The sequence below is a fragment of the Astyanax mexicanus genome, chromosome 15 (genome assembly GCF_023375975.1).
Source record: "Astyanax mexicanus isolate ESR-SI-001 chromosome 15, AstMex3_surface, whole genome shotgun sequence".
NCBI lineage: Eukaryota > Metazoa > Chordata > Actinopteri > Characiformes > Acestrorhamphidae > Astyanax > Astyanax mexicanus.
The window spans coordinates 4,880,144-4,899,444 of NC_064422.1; the positions used below are offsets into that span (position 1 = coordinate 4,880,144).

The 19,301-nt window shown below is 39.3% G+C and overlaps 1 protein-coding gene across 1 annotated transcript; it reads left to right on the forward strand.

The window, feature by feature from the left end:
* Positions 1-4,487: 4,487 nt before the first annotated feature.
* On the forward strand, positions 4,488-18,292 carry LOC111192414 (uncharacterized). Its single transcript, XM_049464772.1, has 9 exons — positions 4,488-4,592; positions 4,988-5,071; positions 7,645-7,698; positions 11,097-11,183; positions 11,427-11,525; positions 12,584-12,602; positions 12,706-12,751; positions 16,566-16,838; positions 17,723-18,292. The coding sequence occupies exons 2-8, from the start codon at positions 5,035-5,037 to the stop codon at positions 16,833-16,835; spliced, it is 612 nt and encodes a 203-aa protein (XP_049320729.1). The 5' UTR covers positions 4,488-4,592; positions 4,988-5,034; the 3' UTR covers positions 16,836-16,838; positions 17,723-18,292.
* Positions 18,293-19,301: the final 1,009 nt, after the last annotated feature.

Consider the following 19,301-nt stretch of genomic DNA (forward strand, 5'->3'; position numbering starts at 1 on the left):
TCCGGGACTATCTCCGCGGCCGCTCAGCCGCGCTCTGGGACTCTCTCCACGCTGGACTTTATCGGCGTCCCCGCGCTTGACTCTACCGGCGAGGCTGCAGATCCAGTCCGGGTTTTTGATCTTCCCGCGGTCTCAAGCCCCGCTGCTGCTCTCTACGCGCCCAGCTCTGAAATTCTCTCAGCTGCTGAGCCACGCCCCCGGACTCCTGCCGTGTCTGCAGAAGCTGCTCAAGCCTCCGTGTCTACAGAAGCTGCTCAAGCCTCCGTCTCTGCTGAAGCTGCTCAAGCCTCCGTCTCTGCTGAAGCTGCTCAAGCCTCCGTCTCTGCTGAAGCTCTTCAAGCCTCCGTCTCTGCTGAAGCTGTTCAAGCCTCCGTCTCTGCTGAAGCTGTTCAAGCCTCCGTCTCTGCTGAAGCTGTTCAAGCCTCCGTGTCTGCTCCAGCTGTTCAAGCCTCTGTGTCTGCTCCAGCTGTTCAAGCCTCCGTGTCAGCTCCCGCTGCCAGAGTCGCCGCGCCGCCAGCACCAGCTCCCGCTGCCAGAGTCGCCGCGCCGCCAGCACCAGCTCCCGCTGCCAGAGTCGCCGCGCCGCCAGCACCAGCTCCCGCTGCCAGAGTCGCCACCCCACCATTTCCTACTCCCAGAACTTTGTTTCGTTCCAGGTCCCACGTACCCAGGCAGGCACCGAGGTCCCCTGACTTTGTCCCCTGTACTGTGCCCAGGCTGGCTCCTTGGACTTCCCCTCAAACATTTGCCAGTCCTGGGCACCCACCCATGTTTCTGGTCCCCATGTCTCTCCCTGTTTTGGTCCCTGTCCCTGTCTATGTCCCTGTACCCGTGTCTGTCTCTGTTCCCGTCCCAGTTACAGTGTTAGTTTCTGTCCCTGTTAATGTCCTCGTCCCTGTTCCCATGTCCAGTCTCCTGTCCCGTTTCATGTCCAGTCTCCTGTTCAGTCTCCGTCCCCTGTCCAGTGTCCTGTTCTGTCTCCGTCTTCTGTCCAGTCTCCGTCCACCGTCCAGTTCCCTGTCCAGCCTCCGTCCCCTGTTCTGTCTCTGTCCACCGTCCAGTTCCCTGTCCAGTCTCCGTCTCCTGTTCAGTTCCCCGTTCAGTCTCCCGTCCAGTCTCTGTCCTCTGTCCTGTCTCCGTTTTAGTCCCCGGTTTCGTCTCTTGTTTTCCCCGGCCTCTCCCCTCCGCCAGCCCCCGGGGTTCGTTTTTACGCGCCTCGGGAGCTGCGCGTTTAGGGGGAGGCTTCTGTCACGTCTTGGCCTCGTCTCGTGTCTCTGTGTGTCTTCCCCACGTGACCTGTGCTCCCCTGTGTCTCCTGTCTCAGTACTTTTCCACCTGTGTCTCATTTGTAGCTCCGCCCCTTCCCCAGGTGTTTCCAATTCTAGTGTGTTTCCTGTTTCTTTAAATAGATCCCATCCGTCGGTCTTTGCACCTTCCCCTGTCATTCGTCTTTCTGTGTTTCATTGCCTCTGTTCCTCGCGCCTTAGTCTCTGTGTTTATCTCTAGTTTTATGTTTCTAGTTTCCTGTTTATTTCCGTCTCCCTAAGCTCCTTGTATATATCCTTGCTTTGTGTTTATTTTCTAGATTAGCTACTTGTATTTATTCCGTTAGTTTATCATAAGTACTTCTTGTTTGTTTAGGTTTATGTTCTCTAGTTTCACTCGTTTGTTTTGGTTTTTGATTATTCGTTTATCTTGGTTACGTGTTTACTTGTTTCATTGTTTATTTGTTATTTATTTATTAAATCATTCATTTTTCCCTTACCTGCATTTGTGTCCGCCTCCTCGTCTCCCTGCCTGGGTCTCCGTGACAGCTCTCTGGGATCTGAAAACGTTTGCAGGTGGCAGCTGGCAGAAATGTATATGAAGTCAGCAGTGTAGGGGGTGAACAAAAAAGGAGGTCCCTGTGGAGCCTCCGTGCTGCAGACAACCATGTTAGACTGACAGCCCTGTGTCCTCACATACTGCTGTCTGTTTGTAAGATAGTCCAGGATCCAGGTGATGTGGTGACGGTCCAATTCTGTGAACTCAAAGAACATGTTTCTCACAGTACTCCCAAGCATTCTCCAGGTGAGACAGAGCAGGTGTAGCAGGTGAATGATGGTGTCCTCCACTCCGATGCCAGGTTGCAAACTGAAGTGGGTCTGTTACAACCTAAGTTGGCTCGTTTTTAAAATGGCTGCAACAAAGATAACAGAAGGGAAGTGAGGAGACCAGACCAGAAATAGATGTTTCAAAATCAGTGATTCTTTATTTTAAAACTGCCAAACAACATCAATCTTTAAACAATACACCATGGCCTAAGAGTTTTAAGGCCTAAGAGGAGTCAACGGTGACGGTGCCAAAGAAAAGAAAGAAAAAAAACATAAACTTAATCTAAACTATTTATCCTAAAAAAAGAACAAAGAAAACAAAGACTACTACTTATGGTATCAACATAAGTATAAAAGAGGCACCCGCCTGCTAACCTAGTGTATCTATACACAAAGACAGCTATGTGGTGGAAATGTATAAGGTGTCTTAACCTGCTTTGTTGGACTCCTCAAATTGGTGTAAGTTTGTATGGCTCAAACAGAGACTTGCTAGACATGTGGTAAAAAGAAGGACTGAAAGACATTCCCCAAGGAACGACTACAAGAACAAATGCTCAGAATAAAGCAGATGGCAATGGTGGTGGTAGCAGGGGAACCAGAAGCACACAAAGGAGACCACCTCCAAAGACCTACATCATCATCTTGCTGCAGATGGAGTCACTATGCATCATTCAACTATTAAGCGCACTTTGCACAAAGAGATGCTGTATGGGAGAGTAATGCAGAAGAAGCCTTTTCTGAGCACATGCCACAAACAGAGTCGCTTGAGGTATGCTAAAGCTAAAATACATTTGGACAAGCCAGCTTCATTTTGGAATGAGGTGCTGTGGACTGATTAAACTAAAATTGAGTTATTTGGAGGGCGGTTATTTATGCATGGTGGAAAAAGAACACAGCATTCCAAGACAAACACTTTACTGCTCCCCACAGTAAAATTTGGTGGTGGTTCATCATGCTGTGGGGCTGTGGGATCAGTGCAGGTACTGGGAATCTTGTTAAAGTTGAGGTTCTCATGGATTTCAGTCAATATCAGCAGATTTCTTAAGAACAATGTTTAAGAATCAGTGAAAATGTTGAAGTTAAAGCTTCGGGGCTGGATACTTCAACAAGACAACGACCCTAAACACTAAACACTGCTCAAAATCTACTAAAGCATTCATACAGAGAAACAAGTACAGTATTCTGGAATGATCATCTCAGTCCTCAGACCTGAATATTATTGTAAATCTGTGGTGTGATTTAAAGTGGGCTGTTCATGATCAGAAACCATTAAACCTGACTGAACTGGAGATGTTTTTAAACAAGAATGATCCAAAAAACTTCACCCAGAAGCCAGACTCTCATTGGAAGCTATAAGAAGCATTTGGGAACTGAGCATTTGGGAACTGAGGACACAAATTGTTAAAGCTTAAATTCTTTCCCATTTTGCTTGAGTTGCTCAACAGTCTGGGGTCTCTGTTGTCATATTTAGGGCTTCATAATGCATTTCAACATTTTTAATGGGAGACAGGTCTGAACTGCAGGCAGGACAGTCCAGTATCGCAGTCTTTTTCTACAAAGCAGTTGTAACGTGCAGAATATGGCTCGGCTTTGTCTTGCGGAAATGAGCAGGGCATACCTGAAAAATACATTGTCAGTCCATCTCAGATGAGCTTGTGTCGGGTGGCATCTGGCTTTCGCTTTGCATGGCACATTTTTAACTTGCGACAAACTGTGTACACTGCCAATGGTGTTTGGAAGTGTTCCTGAACCCATTTGGTAATATACTTAACAGAATAAGGTTGTTTTTTTTATGCAGTGCCACCTGAGGGATCGAAGGTCATGGGCATTCAGTGTTGGGTTACTGCCTTGCCGCTTACTTGCAAGAGATTTCTCCAGATTCTCTAGATGATATTATGGACTGTAGATGATGAAATCCCTACATTTTTTGCAACTGCACATTGAGAAACATTGTTCTTAAACTGTTTTTTTTTTTTGCTCACGCAGTTGTTCACAAAGTGGTGAACCTCACCATATTCTTGCTTATAAACAACTGAGCCTTTTAGGGATGCTCTCTTTATACCTAATCATGACACTTGTTTTCAATTGACCTGTTCACATGTTTTTTAAGCATTCCTCAGCTTTCCTTGTCTTTTGTTGCCCTTCTTCTTTGGAACATTGCAGGCATCAAAATAAAACTCAGTGAATATTTGAAAAAAAAAAATAATAATAATAATGTTTATCCATTTTAGCATCAAAGTTCTTGTCTTTGTAGCGTATTCAATTGAATATAGGTAAAAAAGGATTTGCAAATCATCGTGTTCTATTTTTAATTAATGTTTTACACAACTTCATTGGAATTGTAGTATACTGGTGTAAATTTGTATATTTTTATATTTTTGTTTATTTATTTTTTAATTTGTTTTTACTTTTTCCTAATTTTTTGGTTTATACCTTTCGTAATCGCAGAGGCTCTAAACACACCACTATCAGTTCACATTCATGATACTGTTCTTGAAGGTACGTACAATTCTTACTTTATAAGCTTTATTTGCTGAAAGATTCCTTTATTTTGGTCCTAGGTGAGTTAATTTTGCATGGTAGCATGACAAGTGTGCAGGTTTAACAGTAATGGAGTAACTGGGTGTACAGTACAGTAAATAACACTGCCATTAGATTAATTATTTTGCATGTGAAATCTAGTTCAGCAGTCTAAAGTTATTTAAAATACAGGTCTAGATTTGACTTGAATCTAACAGAAAAACTGAGTTGCTGTTCAGTGCTGGCTTAACACCTAATTTATGTGCATGATACTAAAATTAAGTTAAGGTTTAAAGTAGTGATTGATAGTAATGATTCTTTCTTTCCATTTTTGTGGGAAGTACCTTTTATAAGCAAATATTTTCTTCCTGCAGACCGTGTTGGACTGATATGTGTGACTGTATTTCTACACATTTTGACTATGATGTTACAGTTTCATGTCGTAGCCTTCAAGTTTGGTAAAGTATTTGCTACTATTATTATTAGAGTATATATTTTCTTTGCACTTATTAATTCATTTTGCTTATAAATGAATACTCCAAACGTTGATAAATTGGCCTCAACTTATTTTACTTACCATTTTAAAATCTAAATATGGTTATAAAAATAATATCAGTGCAATTAGATAATTTACCATGTTTGCTCCTGCATGTGTGATTCTTAGAACGTTACCAATTCATTATGTAAAAACACTTAAATAAGTAATAGCTCAATTCTGCCATCTGGGGAATTTCACCTCAGGAAATGTTTCAAATACACCTTTGAAAACACCTTTACAGCACACGGGTTCATTTGAGAGAAAGAGATGGAGAGAGAGAGAGAGAGAGAGAGAGACAGACAGACAGAGAGAGACTCGAGAGACATGAAATGGAGTTTAGTAAACTGCTTTACTAGAAATGTTAAAATGGCAAATACATCAAAAAGATTAACACGTTAATCATCATTTTTTTATAAAAGAAATATGCTCAATGATTACTTTAATAATTAAAACCCAATAAAGCTTTACTGGCAGGGCAAATTCTTCTAAAATGTTACCATCAACTGTCAATTTAAATTATGCACACAGAGACCCTTCAGGCTAGGTTCACAGTTGATAATACACAAATTACACACACTACAAAACCTCAAATAAAGGTGATCCATCACAGCAAACCCAGTGTAAAAGAAGTGAATTAAAAAGGAATCTCCCAAGAAGATAACCAGTCAGCAAAAAGGAGAAACACATGTTAAAGTTCTATAACAGAGTAAAATAGACAGATGTATAGGCAAAACTGCCTAGGCCAAACACCAGCCTAGGCAAAACAGCAGCAGACGCTAGGGAAGAAATTGTGCTCAATGCCACCTAGACACTGCCAATGGGGCAGTCCAATGAACCACCTAAAGAAAAGAACATATTTATTTAAATAAGAATAAGGTATTTCTTTTAAATAAAGGAGCCTTTAACCCCATATCTTGGCCAACCTGCCTTTAAGCTGGAATTAATATCAATACTTGCTTTAGTCAGCCTGCTTTCAGTATCTAAAGTAATAGGCTTGTTTTGTGCAAAAATCTATAAGAAAAACCCACAATCCCCATTAAACAACGCATTAAACAATGCTGGGGTAAAATAAAGGAAAGGAACTCCCTATCTTACAATGCCATCTCCAAACCCACCTGTTCTCAGGCATGCCAAACTATACACCAAAATAAGATGAGTTTGCGGTTACCGCGTCATATAAAAGGTTAAAATACACGCAAATAAGAATCAGGAAGCTTCACAAACCTACCTTATAGCAAACACAGCTCACATCCTCGTAAACCGATCTACATGCAGTGATGGGAGTAACGGCATTGAAATAAACGGCGTTACTTTTTTCAGTAAGGAGTAATCTAACTAATTACTATGACTGTAACTAAAACGCCGTTACTATTTCCGACACCCCGTTACTGCACGTTACTTTAGCCGCTGAATTAACTATTTTTTTACTTCGCGCATACAGACAAAGGCGCAAGTGTGCGTGTGAGTCACAGGGGACGTGTTCTAATCAATTCAGTGATTGGCGTGGTGGTGTTGTGCCGGGGTCTGAGGCCTTCATTCGGTTTCTGCTGCGCATCTCTGTAGCTTTATGTCTTCCTATCATCACCATTTCCCTGTTCCACAGCTTTACTCCAGGTAGGAATATTATAGGATATAGAAATATAGGAATGCCTGTTACATGTTTTTTAATTATTAGATATTTGTAGAATTTGTAGAGGTTAATGAGAGAATTGTTGTATTCTTTTCAGACGTGGACAGTTCAAGTTCCATTTTAAGGAGGTTAAGCTCTCTTTAGCTGCTCTGGTTTCTCTTTTCCTCCTTGGTGAAGCAGTTTTGATCCAGCTGTTAAACTGTTATATTAATACCATTTTAACGTTTTTTGTTTCTATGTTTTGAAATTCGTTAGATTATATTTTTGTCAACATTTTGGGTTTATTTTCATTTGTTATTTTTCTAATAATAATAGAAATTACATAATTTATTTTCTTTTGTTTGTTTTTTTTACTGGTAACTAGTTATGTTTATAGTGGAGTAACTCCGTTAGTAACTCTGTTACTTTTTTGGAGAAGTAACTAGTAACTATAACGAATTACTTTTTCAAAGTAACGTGCCCAACACTGCCTAAATGTGATGTTTGAAAGAGTACTGGTGCTAACAGCTAACAGCGTGGAGAATCCGGTGGCCCCCAAGCCCAAAATCCCTAACTCAGGGAAAGTGACATGTTAAACATACTGAATAATATATGGAATCAGTAGTGTGACAGATGCTTAATAAAGTGTTTAAAAGTAATTGAGTTATTGAGTCTGAAGTCTTCAGGTGTAGCTGTAATATTTACTCTAGCACTGCTCTCCTTTATCATAAAATAACAATTCACTCATAATTCCTTATTCAAGATATTGCCTTGTATATGAGCTTGTTCATGTCACTACACTTTGTAGTTTTAAGATAATTAGCTCTTTAATGTCAGTTTGCATATTTTTCTTATATTTTTTCTTATTATATTATTTTACACAGAGGAACTTTTTTCAAGGTCCATTTTGAACACTGTCAGGACTGTGGAATCACAGAGTAAGTATCACGTAACAGAATCAAGCAAATCATAACATTTCCTCATTCCACCTTTACTAAGAAAGACGTCAAAAACAAGTGTTAAAGAGCTTTAAACCTGTGTGCAGATTTCAGATGTTTCTATAAAGGCTGTACAAAACACAATATTAATAATTAATAAAAATGTGTACAAATCATTTTACTAGTTTCACCATCAAGCAATTGTTAAAATCCTATTTTATATTCATACATGTGTAACGTTCACTGGTTATATGTATATATTTAATGACAGATTGCTAGGGGAGTGACAAGACACTAATATCACGAGACGAGACACGATACTGGGTTCACGAGTACGAGACGAGACAAGATTTTCAAATAAAATTTGAAAGAAAACGCAACTATAACCAGTCATATTAAGACTGTTTTGTGTTTTCTTCTCCTAAATCTCTTGTAATTTAACTATGCATAACCATAACCAGTCATATTAAGACTATGCTTGAAGTGAAACAGAGACAGAACATTTTTTTAATACAGTACAGAGTAAAGGGATTAGTATAACTGTCTATGAAAGTCACGTGTAGGATTTACTTACAGTATTTACTAGGGCTGTGAATCTTTGGGACAGTAAGAGCACTGTCGAGTGGAGCTTTTTAACTGTACCGTGGAGTTTACCTACTGTCGCACGGAGGTTTTTAACTGTACCGCGGAGGTTTTTAACTGTACCGCGGAGTTCACCTACTGTGGTGCAGAGCTTTTTAACTGTACCGCGGAGTTCACCTACAGTCGCGCGGAGGTTTTTAACTGTACCGCGGAGGTTTTTAACTGTACCGCGGAGCTCACCTACTGTCGCGTGGAGCTTTTTAACTGTACCGCGGAGTTCACCTACTGTGGTGCAGAGCTTTTTAACTGTACCGCGGAGTTCACCTACAGTCGCGCGGAGCTTTTTAACTGTACCGCAGAGTTTACTTACTGTCGCGCGGAGCTTTTTAACTGTATCGTGGAGTTCATGTACTGTCGCGCGGAGCTTTTAAACTGTGCCGCGGAGTTTACCTACTGTCGCACCGAGCTTTTTAACTGTAACGCGGAGCTTTTTAACTGTACAGTGGAGCTTTTTAACTGTACCGCAGAGCTTTTTAACTGTACCGCGGAGCTTTTTAACTGTACCGCGGAGCTTTTTACCTGTACCGCGGAGCTTTTTAACTGTACAGTGGAGCTTTTTAACTGTACCGCGGAGCTTTTTAACTGTACAGTGGAGCTTTTTAACTGTACCGCGGAGCTTTTTAACTGTACAGTGGAGCTTTTTAACTGTACCGCGGAGCTTTTTAACTGTACAGTGGAGCTTTTTAACTGTACCGCGGAGCTTTTTAACTGTACAGTGGAGCTTTTTAACTGTAACGCGGAGCTTTTTAACTGTACCGCGGAGCTTTTTAACTGTACCGCGGAGCTTTTTTACTGTACCGCGGAGCTTTTTAACTGTACCGCGGAGCTTTTTAACTGTACAGTGGAGCTTTTTAACTGTACCGCGGAGCTTTTTAACTGTACAGTGGAGCTTTTTAACTGTACCGCGGAGCTTTTTAACTGTACAGTGGAGCTTTTTAACTGTACAATACAAACAATACAAACTCAACACCCTGTGATTGTTTTAGAAACTGCAAACACCACACCCATTTACCAGTTACCCAAACACAGCTGTACCAGAGGAAAACTCTTCTAGATAATCTTTACTTAATCTTTAATAAACAGAGAGAAAAGGATGAGAAAAAGAAAATAAAACTGAGAAAAGGGAAGAGGATGAGGGTGAGGAAAAGAACAAACAACTTACATGGAAGAGATCTGGGCCACTTTCTTCAGTTTCAGATGCTGAGCAGAGTTCAGTCTAATCTGAGCTACTAAACTGCAGACATCACAGTGTGACAGTGTGAAACAACTGCACTATGAACATGTGCAGATATGATGTGCTATTTTCACTGCTACTGTATTCCTCTGTCCTGTGCAGCACAATACTGAGTGCTCTATGCATATATAATACTGTACAGATTTTTAGAGAGTGATGGGGTTAGATAGAGCTGTAGCTGCAGTGGACCATAACTGTCACCTCTTTGGTTTATTGCTCTGACTTGCAAAAGAGAACAATATTTATGTCAGTGAGAGGGCACAGCGTAGAAACTCCTCCCCCTTCAGCTATCAGTGCAGACTGGATAAAAGTAATTGCATGAATAATATATAAAATTAGGTTATATAAAAATATATAATATATATAAAAGTAAAAAACGAGAATCAAAACACATTGTATTATTTTCTAATATTCAGCAATACTGTTCAGATTCAATAATTGGCACAAATACATATATAAAAATAAAACAATTTTCTCAAAATGTAGAACAAATTCCCCAGTGGCTATATCACAATAAAAAGTATGTAATAGCTCATGGTGTACCAAATTTAATACAACCGACCATGCGGTTAGAGCTTCAGGCATTTTATATAACATTTACTACACAAAGAGGTGACATTGTAAGTAAAACACTACCCCCTACTGTCCAAAACCTATAATACACAGAAGTAATACACAGAAGTTTAAGTTGCAAAAGAGAACAATATTTCATGTCAGTGAGAGGGCACAGCATAGAAACTCCTGAGATAATATAAAAAAACTAAACCTCAAATTTCCAGTAGCTTGACCATGTAAACAGAGCATTAGCTAGCTAGCTGACACTAGCAAATTGACTAGCTTCAACCCTCCCTCGACATAAATCCCCCTTTACAACTACAACACTTGGTAACCTCCCTGAAATCAACTTTTGCAACTTGGGATGTCTGGGAGCATCGTGCACAATGTGAGCCCTCTGCACCCATACACCCCCGCTCCAAACACACACACGGACGTGCTGCAGAGTGCAAACCTGATTCTACCTTAACAATAAACAAAATATAGTATAAAATAACATTGCTGTTTCCTTAAATGAGCAGTTAAAATGGTCAGTATCCTCTGCTGAGATGCTCAAAAGCACCGCACTGTTAAGATACAAATGTGTACGAAGTCAGAGTGCAGAATCTCTTAAAGGTAATGACAAGTGACACACTGATTGGTTTATCTTTATGTGATGCCTAAAACACACCCATGATTAATTAAGAGAATTAGTTCATGCCCTTTGCATGTTTTAAACTGCGCAAGGCTCACTTTTGCACCGCAGCGCTACCAAAAACACACGGCATGCCCTAAATTTAGCTGCACAATATGCTATTGACCAGTGCTCTATAGATTGCTAAAATAGGGTCTATAAAACACATTGCTCTCCTTGATACGAATGTCAAGCATTGTGTTTATTACAAACACAAAAGCCCCTGTGTAGTCAGGAACCCAACACACACAACAAAAATAATTATTACATGTTTTAAATCATCCTGTATTGCAGGTCATGTGATGTTGTACATTTTTGGGACAGTGGCTCTCGTTTGTGTGAATTCTATTGCACTGGCAGCGGAGCTAATCCTAAAAGCACGTGAGTAAACTCCACACTCCACGTTGTTTATTGTACATCCAGATCAGCTAGTAAATTACAGTTAAACACAAATAGAATCCATTTGTTTATCCTGAATTGCACTAACATTTGAAAGGTGTATTGTATTAAAGAGAGGAAGAATACACATACAAATGATCTCAATGAAATAACCTTCCAAACATCAAGTAGAATGAAGTGTTGTAATTTTTTATCTTATTGGTCTCTTGTTGTTTTTTTAATCAGGAAATGGTGAGCGTACAGTGGAAGATCTGCGAGCCATTGTCATCCCCCCTGAATGTGTCTTTGCTCTGTGCTGTCTTACTCTACAAATAACTACATTCTGTGAGTATGATCTACAAACATAAAACCCTGTACCAAATGTTGCCTAATTCGTATGAATACATAAATTATCTGTAAATATTCTTATATAAATCCAAACTCTTACTGAATTATTACTCAATCTCAGACATTAGTTTGGTTGAGACATTGGTTTGAATATTGAAGTGGATCAACATGGCCTGATCCAAACAGCTCTGCAATCCTTCAGAAAGAAAGTTGTAGATGAATCTAGGATTTAAAAACAATTAGAAATCAGTCATTATACTGTCCGTAAAATATTTTACAACTGGAGAACATACAGTAGAGTAATTGCAGAGCAACTGCCAACATTGTCAGGTCAGACTGTCCTTGCAGCAACACAAGAAGCAGAAAGACTTCCCAAACAATCCTAAAATGTTATGATGGAACCTAAAGGCAGCTCTCACTATAGTGGATGTCAGGGAACAGCATCTTACCTCAGAAAGAGCACCTAGACAAAGACCAGGAGTTCTGTGCTCTGGACAGATTATTCAAAGTTGGGACAGTAAAGGAAGACATGTTTAGCACAGATCAAAAATGACATTTAAGCAAGCAAACTCTTTCTACCATAATACAGGTGGAAATATCCTGGTTTGAAGCTGCTTTTGTACAAGAGGGCCTGGAAAGATCCAATGTAAAATCTCTATTGTATCAGAGAGGGCTTGAGGAAAATGTGAGACCAGAGATGCTGTGAGATGATTGAAAGAGGCTGTGCATGCAAGAAAGCCTTCAAATATTACAGAACTGAAAGAATTCTGCATGGAGTAGTGGGGGAAAAAAAACTCTTATTGAGTTTGTCTGATTAAATGTGTTATTGAGGTTATTTGTTCATTCATTTATATTTAAAAGTAATTCCTTAATCTTAATTTATTTTGTGAGACATGGTTTTTCATGTGGTGTCCTATTTTTTTTTTTCTCATATGACTAAATTTCATAAGCATTGCTTTATTTTAGGATAATGTACTCTGTTCTGAAGCAAAAATATTGTATAATTTTATGGCTGTCTTTGACTCCTATAACTCCTTTAACTTTTTCTGCTGCAGGCAGGAGAAACAGAGAAATGTAAGTTTATATTAGATTTTAGAGAAATATAGAAATGGACAACAAGTTTAAAAAGTTTCAGCTTCACAAGATTACTCATTATTATATACTGTCACTTTAACAGATTTTTGGACGTCCTGAGTATTTGTGGGTTTAAAAGGACATCAGTGGTGAGTAATTTTACTATATTAAAATAAAGTTCATACAAAATACATAATGGTGATGAGACAGGAGAAACACGATAAGAGTAATAATTATGGAGAAGTGTATTTGTAATGTTTATAAAACAAACCAGATGTGTGCGGATGCAAAAGCGTTGCATTGGATTTATTATAAAAGAGCAGAAATTCAAAGGTACTGCAAGTGGTCAGCAAAAACATGATGCTATGCATCCTAGACACGTATCCAAACGAATAATCCAAATAGCAAATCACAGAAAGCCCTCTCTATATGTAACTGACAGGGTTGGCAAGACAAACATATTCTAAATGTGATTATAAACAGGGGGTGTGATTCCCACACTGACGTAGGCTATCATTGAACCAACATGATGCAAAGAATTTTTAAACCAAATAAAATCTGATTTATCTGTAACGTCTGGTGACCGGTCGAGGCGTCCTCCGGGGCATAGGAGAGTGCGCCAGGCCAGCGCCCAGGGGTTAATTTGGCTAATTACCAACACCTGCTAGTAACACCTTAAAAGCAAGCGAGCTTCGGCTCATCTCTTTTCCATTCTGCTCTATCCACGGCAAGTGCCGTTTTTTCCTTACTTTTCTTTGAGTGAGCTCTGGACAGCATCGCTGGCGTGCTCTTCCCTCTAAAGTTTTCCCCTATCTCTTTCTTTGAGTTTGGTGTAGTTGTGTAGAGCAGTGTGCTCCACAGCTCTCCTCCTTTCTCTCGAGTGTGTGTGTGTGAAGCAGCCGCGAGGCACGCGGTTCACTCACCTTCTCTCTCTCTCTCCCCGCTATTCCTCTCCTCTCTGGAGATACAGCATTTAATCCACAAGCACCTCAGTTCAGTTCAGTTTTCTTTGGAAGCTCTTTTGTTTTTACCTCGCACCATAAGAGATAGCTGCGCTTCCCAGCGGCCTTTGTTTACATTTTCTCCCCCTCTCTCTCACTCGCTAGGCGTGACTGTTGTTTTCCGCCCATTTTCATTGCTCCGCCCCTTTCGGCGGCTACTCTTAAGGGCGAGTAAAGCAGCCACGTCCCAATCCCCTTGCTGGTTCAGCGATAAGAGCATTGGGCTATTATTATTAATATTATTATTTCCCTTTTTTTCTTGGGTTTACCTGCTTTGAGATCTATCTGCACTTGGGTCCTACAACCTTCTGGGCTGGAGAGCTACTGCTATCTTTCATGCCACAGTACTTTGACCTGGGTTGGTGTAAAGTGTAGTCCAATCTACAGTGTTTTCACAAGTATTCAATCTGGCGCTCACAGTGGGAAACTTAAAAAAATATGTGGGTTTTGACTGAATTCATGTTATTAATGTATAATTTAGGTTATTTATATCGTAATCATATACCACTACCACTAATAGCAATAATATTAATAGAATTAGCAATTAAATGACAACAATAATAATAATAATAATAATAATAATAATAATAATAATAATAATAATAATAAAAAATATAGATTTACGGGGTCCGAGCATTACAGGCAAAGAGGCCCCTGAAGGCCAGTTAGGCTCAAAACGTATTGCTGGTTGACCAGTATGACAAAACTGGATGATCAAATCAAATCAAATCAAATTTATTTGTATAGCGCTTTTTACAACAGGTGTTGGCACAAAGCAACTTTACAGAAACATGATTACAGGACAAAGAATCAGGCAAAACATTAAACATAGAAAATACAGAATATAGATCAGCATGACAAAGCTGGTTGGTCGGCATGACCAAGGTGGATGACCAGCATGACTGTAAAGACCAAGCTGTACGACCACTGCGTGCTCGGACCCCTAACAATAATAATACAGTGTTTTTTTTTAGAAAAATAGAAAAACTAATAGCTAAGTCAAAGAATTTATAGGTGCGACATCTCAATTAGCTCCTAAGGCAAGTGTTTAAATTAAGTGTCTGGGCCTGGTAATGAAATTAGTATGGACAGTTGTTTTCATATATATATATTTTTTTACAAAATCGAACAAAAAAACAAATAAAGACAATGCTTGTTAAAAGCAAGTATTAAAGTAGTTTAATTCTAAAAAAATACAAATCCCAAACAAACCTCAGAGTATCAGAGGAAAACTCCATCATCACAATACTTTAAAACAATACTTCTCTGTTTGTGTTTTCTGACTAACAGACTAATTCCTATAAACCCCCTGTTTTTACAGTTCAGGTCCTTCTAAAAAAAATAGCATATTGTGATAAAGTTCATTCTTTTTCATAATGAAATGATAAAAATTAAACTTTCATATATTTTAGATTTTTTGCACACCAACTGAAATAGTTTGGGTCTTTTATTGTTTTAATACTGATGATTTTGGCATACAGCTCATGAAAACACACAAAATTAGCATATCACGAAATGGTTCTCTAAACGAGCTATAAACCTAATCATCTGAATCAACGAATTAACTCTAAACACCTGCAAGGGATTTCTGATGCTTTTAAAAACTTCCAGCCTGGTTCATTACTCAAAACCGCAATCATGGGTAAGACTGCCGACCTGACTGCTGTCCAGAAGGCCATCATGAACACCCTCAAGCAAGAGGGTAAGACACAGAAAGAGATTTCTGAAAGAATAGGCTGTTCCCAGAGTGCTGTATCAAGGCACCTCAGTGGGAAGTCTGTGGAAAGGAAAAAGTGTGGCAGAAAACGCTGCACAACGAGAAGAGGTGACCGGACCCTGAGGAAGATTGTGGAGAAGGGCCGATTCCAGACCTTGGGGGACCTGCAGAAGCAGTGGACTGAGTCTGGAGTAGAAACATCCAGAGCCACCGTGCACAGGCGTGTGCAGGAAATGGGCTACAGGTGCCGCATTCCCCAGATCAAGCCACTTTTGAACCAGAAACAGCGGCAGAAGCGCCTGACCTGAGCTACAGAGAAGCAGCACTGGACTGTTGCTTAATTTCTGCATGTCATTCAGAAATTAAGGTGCCAGAGTCTGGAGGAAGACTGGGGAGAAGGAAATGCCAAAATGCCTGAAGTCCAGTGTCAAGCACCCACAGTCAGTGATGGTCTGGGGTGCCATGTCAGCTGCTGGTGTTGGTCCACTGTGTTTTATCAAGAGCAGGGTCAATGCAGCTAGCTATCAGGAGATTTTGGAGCACTGCATGCTTCCATCTGCTGAAAAGCCTTATGGAGATGAAGATTTCATTTTTCAGCACGACCTGGCACCTGCTCACAGTGCCAAAACCACTGGTAAATGGTTTACTGACCATGGTATTACAGTGCTCAATTGGCCTGCCAACTCTCCTGACCTGAATATTGTGAAGAGAAAGTTGAGAGACGCAAGTCCCAACACTCTGGATGAGCTTAAGGCCGCTATCGAAGCATCCTGGGCCTCAGCAGTGCCACAGGCTGATTGGCTTCATGCCATTGTCATTTCTGCAAAAGGATTCCAGACCAAGTATTGAGTGCATAACTGAACATGATTATTTAAGGGTCGACTTTTTTGTATAAAAAACACTTTTTTTTTTTGGTCGGATGAAATATGCAATTTTTTTGAGATAGGTATTCTTTACTTTTTTGCTAAAATCATCAATATTAAAACAATTAAAGAACTACTTCAGCTGTGTGTAATGAATCTAAAATATATGAAAGTCTAACGTTTATCAGTACATTACAGAAAATAATGAACTTTATCACAATATGCAAATTTTTGAGAAGGACCTGTATATTTGACAAATACAAATATTTTTCCCAGTGTATTACTGTTATTCTATGCAAATAATAGTGCAATCAAATCTACCACAAAAAAGTATGTTTATTGTAAAGTCATATATTAGACAAATGTCTTCCTCTGCTCACAGGACTCAGTGGAACGTGATCATGAACTTGAACCTCTTCAGCATACAGAAGCTGTTCCTGCTCCTCAGTCCACAGAAGCTGTTCCTGCTCCTCAGTCCACAGAAGCTGTTCCTTCTCCTCAGTCCACAGAAGCTGTTCCTGCTCCTCAGTCCACAGAAGCTGTTCCTTCTCCTCAGTCCACAGAAGCTGTTCCTGCTCCTCAGTCCACAGAAGCTGTTCCTTCTCCTCAGTCCACAGAAGCTGCTTCTGCTTTACATAAATCAGATTTTTAAGTGGTAAGTTGTAAGAGGAGAGGACTGTAATAGGATTTCAGGCCTGTGTGGTTCAATCACCCAAGATTTTTACACAAGAACTTAAAAACTTACAGCTTTTTTTATACAAAATTTAAAAATATGAAAATCATTCAAACAATTATTTCTTTATATGTTGAACTTCCTCTTTTTAAATGAGATTAGGGATTAGAGATTAGATGTTACAGCAAAAGGCTAGTTGTGATGCTCACTACAAATCTGGTGAATGAAATTCATTCTATGCTTTGTGAAGAAAATATCCTGGGTATCATTTATTTTTTTACCACAAAATAAATTACCAGTGTCAGCAAAATGACAATTATATTTTTATGCACATATTTTATATACACATATTTTATACCACCCCAATTATAAAATGTTGGGATAAAGACAATGCTTATTAAAAGCAAGTATTAAAATGATTTAATTCTAAATAAATACAAATCCCAAACAAACTTCAAAGAATCAGAGGTCGTTCATCATCACAATACTTTAAAACAATAATTCTCTGTTTGTGTTTTATGACTAACAGACTAATTCCTATGAACCCCCTGTTTTTACAGTATATTTGACAAATACATCTATTTTTCCCCAGAGTATTACTATTATTCTATGCAAATAATAGTGCAATAAAATCTACCACAAAAAAGTATTTTTAATGTAAAGTCATATTTTTTGCCTAATTTTGCACACTTTCTGTAAAAATCCTATAAACTTTTCACAAATAAGTCAAAATTCACAACAGAGGTTTAAAAAAAAATACAGTAGTAGTTTTTTATGCAAAAATCCTCTCTTTGCTGTAAAACTGTAATGCAGTTTGTCTTATGGACAACATTTAACATATGTATATATATATATTTTTTTTACAGGTATTGAGTGATTATCATGCTCAACTACAAGATGATGGGGTAGATGTGTGAGGGTTCTGAGAGATCTAGTGGAGCCATACAGGAAAGTGAAGGATAGCATGTGCTTCCTCTGAGGTAACATGCTGTAACTGTACTACACACTTGGAGAATGTTACATTTTAAATCTGTTACATCAGCTAAACAGACGCTCAGGCTGACTGTCACTGCACGTAAAGGAAGAAGAGAAATATCCGTTTAATCCACTCTGAGAGAAAAGCCTATTTTTCAGTCTGGTACTTCACAACAGATGTGAACATGCTTGATCATGTATTACACTGTGCTTAATCTGCTGTGTATATTATTATAAGTCTGTATATTTAGGAAGTTTATATGTGCTTATTTTTGTATATATTAAGATGTATTGATTTGTTTCTGGATGCAGCCAGTGTGTAACCTGTGGTTGGAGTGCAAGCATGCGTTTGCCTTCCAAAGTGTGCCACAGGAATTGACGAGAAGGATCATTGGAGAAGATCTGATAAAATTGTGACTTATCTTTTTGTACTGCTGTTTTTTCTTTACTTTGCAGACTAGATACAGGTACTTTGTAATGGACTGGTTGTTTTGTTTATTTTGTATATTGTCTGAATGCTTTTCTTGTAACCAAAATGTGTGATCCTATTGGAATAAAAGGATAAAAAACATTAATGGTCAGTGTCCAGTTCAAGAAAACAATGTAAGATAACACTAAATATTTTTCACGTTGTTTCTCACGTTGTACTGTCCAACACTTTTTAACTGTGGTGTCTAAAGGACCCAACTAACCAACTGTCCATGGCCCCCCCTTGTACACGTTGGGCCCTATTTAAGCGATTTATAGATGAGCCGTCAACCATGCATCTTAATTTATGGAGTGCCAGTGAGTTTTTGCTACCCTAACAAATGGGAAAAGTACACCTTGCAAGGCTCGATATGTACTAATAATGTAAAAGTTGGGTTTGTATACTGCTGTGTGCCTGGGTGTGTGTGTGTGTGTGTTTAATGAGCGGGCATATATGTGCATTGAGAATGCCCAGTGTGTTCATGTTGTCAAGATATCAATAAATGTCTGACACCTCACGTCTGTCTAAGTAGTATTTATTCAGTGGTACACCTGTGTTTTTCATTGTCAAGATAAAAATACTCCAGAAATTGATCTGAACACATCTCATTTCCAGACCAAAACGCCCATCGACATAGATATATTCACAAGCTCTGTTGCTATTTAAACAAAGCAGAGGGTAGGTGTGAAAATAGACTGTTGGTGGGGTGTAAGTGTCCCAGGGACAAAACACAAGAGTGCGCGTGTTAAGGTCCTCAACCTACAATGATCCAGATTAAATGGTGAAATAAATCAGGATGAACCTCTTGTTAGAGGGATCACAAATTCTACACAATGAGTTTATCCACGCACAACCCAATCATTAAATGTACAATAAACGCCAATTTTGCACACTGTAAGTAACCCCTGGAGCTAACCTAGCTTAATTAAAAATATGATTCAGTTTGGGAGGGAATATAGTCTTAACCAGTAAAATTACCCAAAGGAGAACGAGGCTGAAGT

What these genes read in the sequence shown, in the direction of transcription:
- LOC111192414 (XM_049464772.1), top strand. Translation starts at nt 5,035, where the DNA reads ATGATGTTACAGTTTCATGTCGTAGCCTTCAAGTTTG. An exon ending in TGTCGTAGCCTTCAAGTTTG is followed by an intron (nt 5,072 to 7,644) that starts GTAAAGTATTTG and finishes TATTTTACACAG; the next exon opens with AGGAACTTTTTTCAAGGTCC. An exon ending in CAGGACTGTGGAATCACAGA is followed by an intron (nt 7,699 to 11,096) that starts GTAAGTATCACG and finishes CCTGTATTGCAG; the next exon opens with GTCATGTGATGTTGTACATT.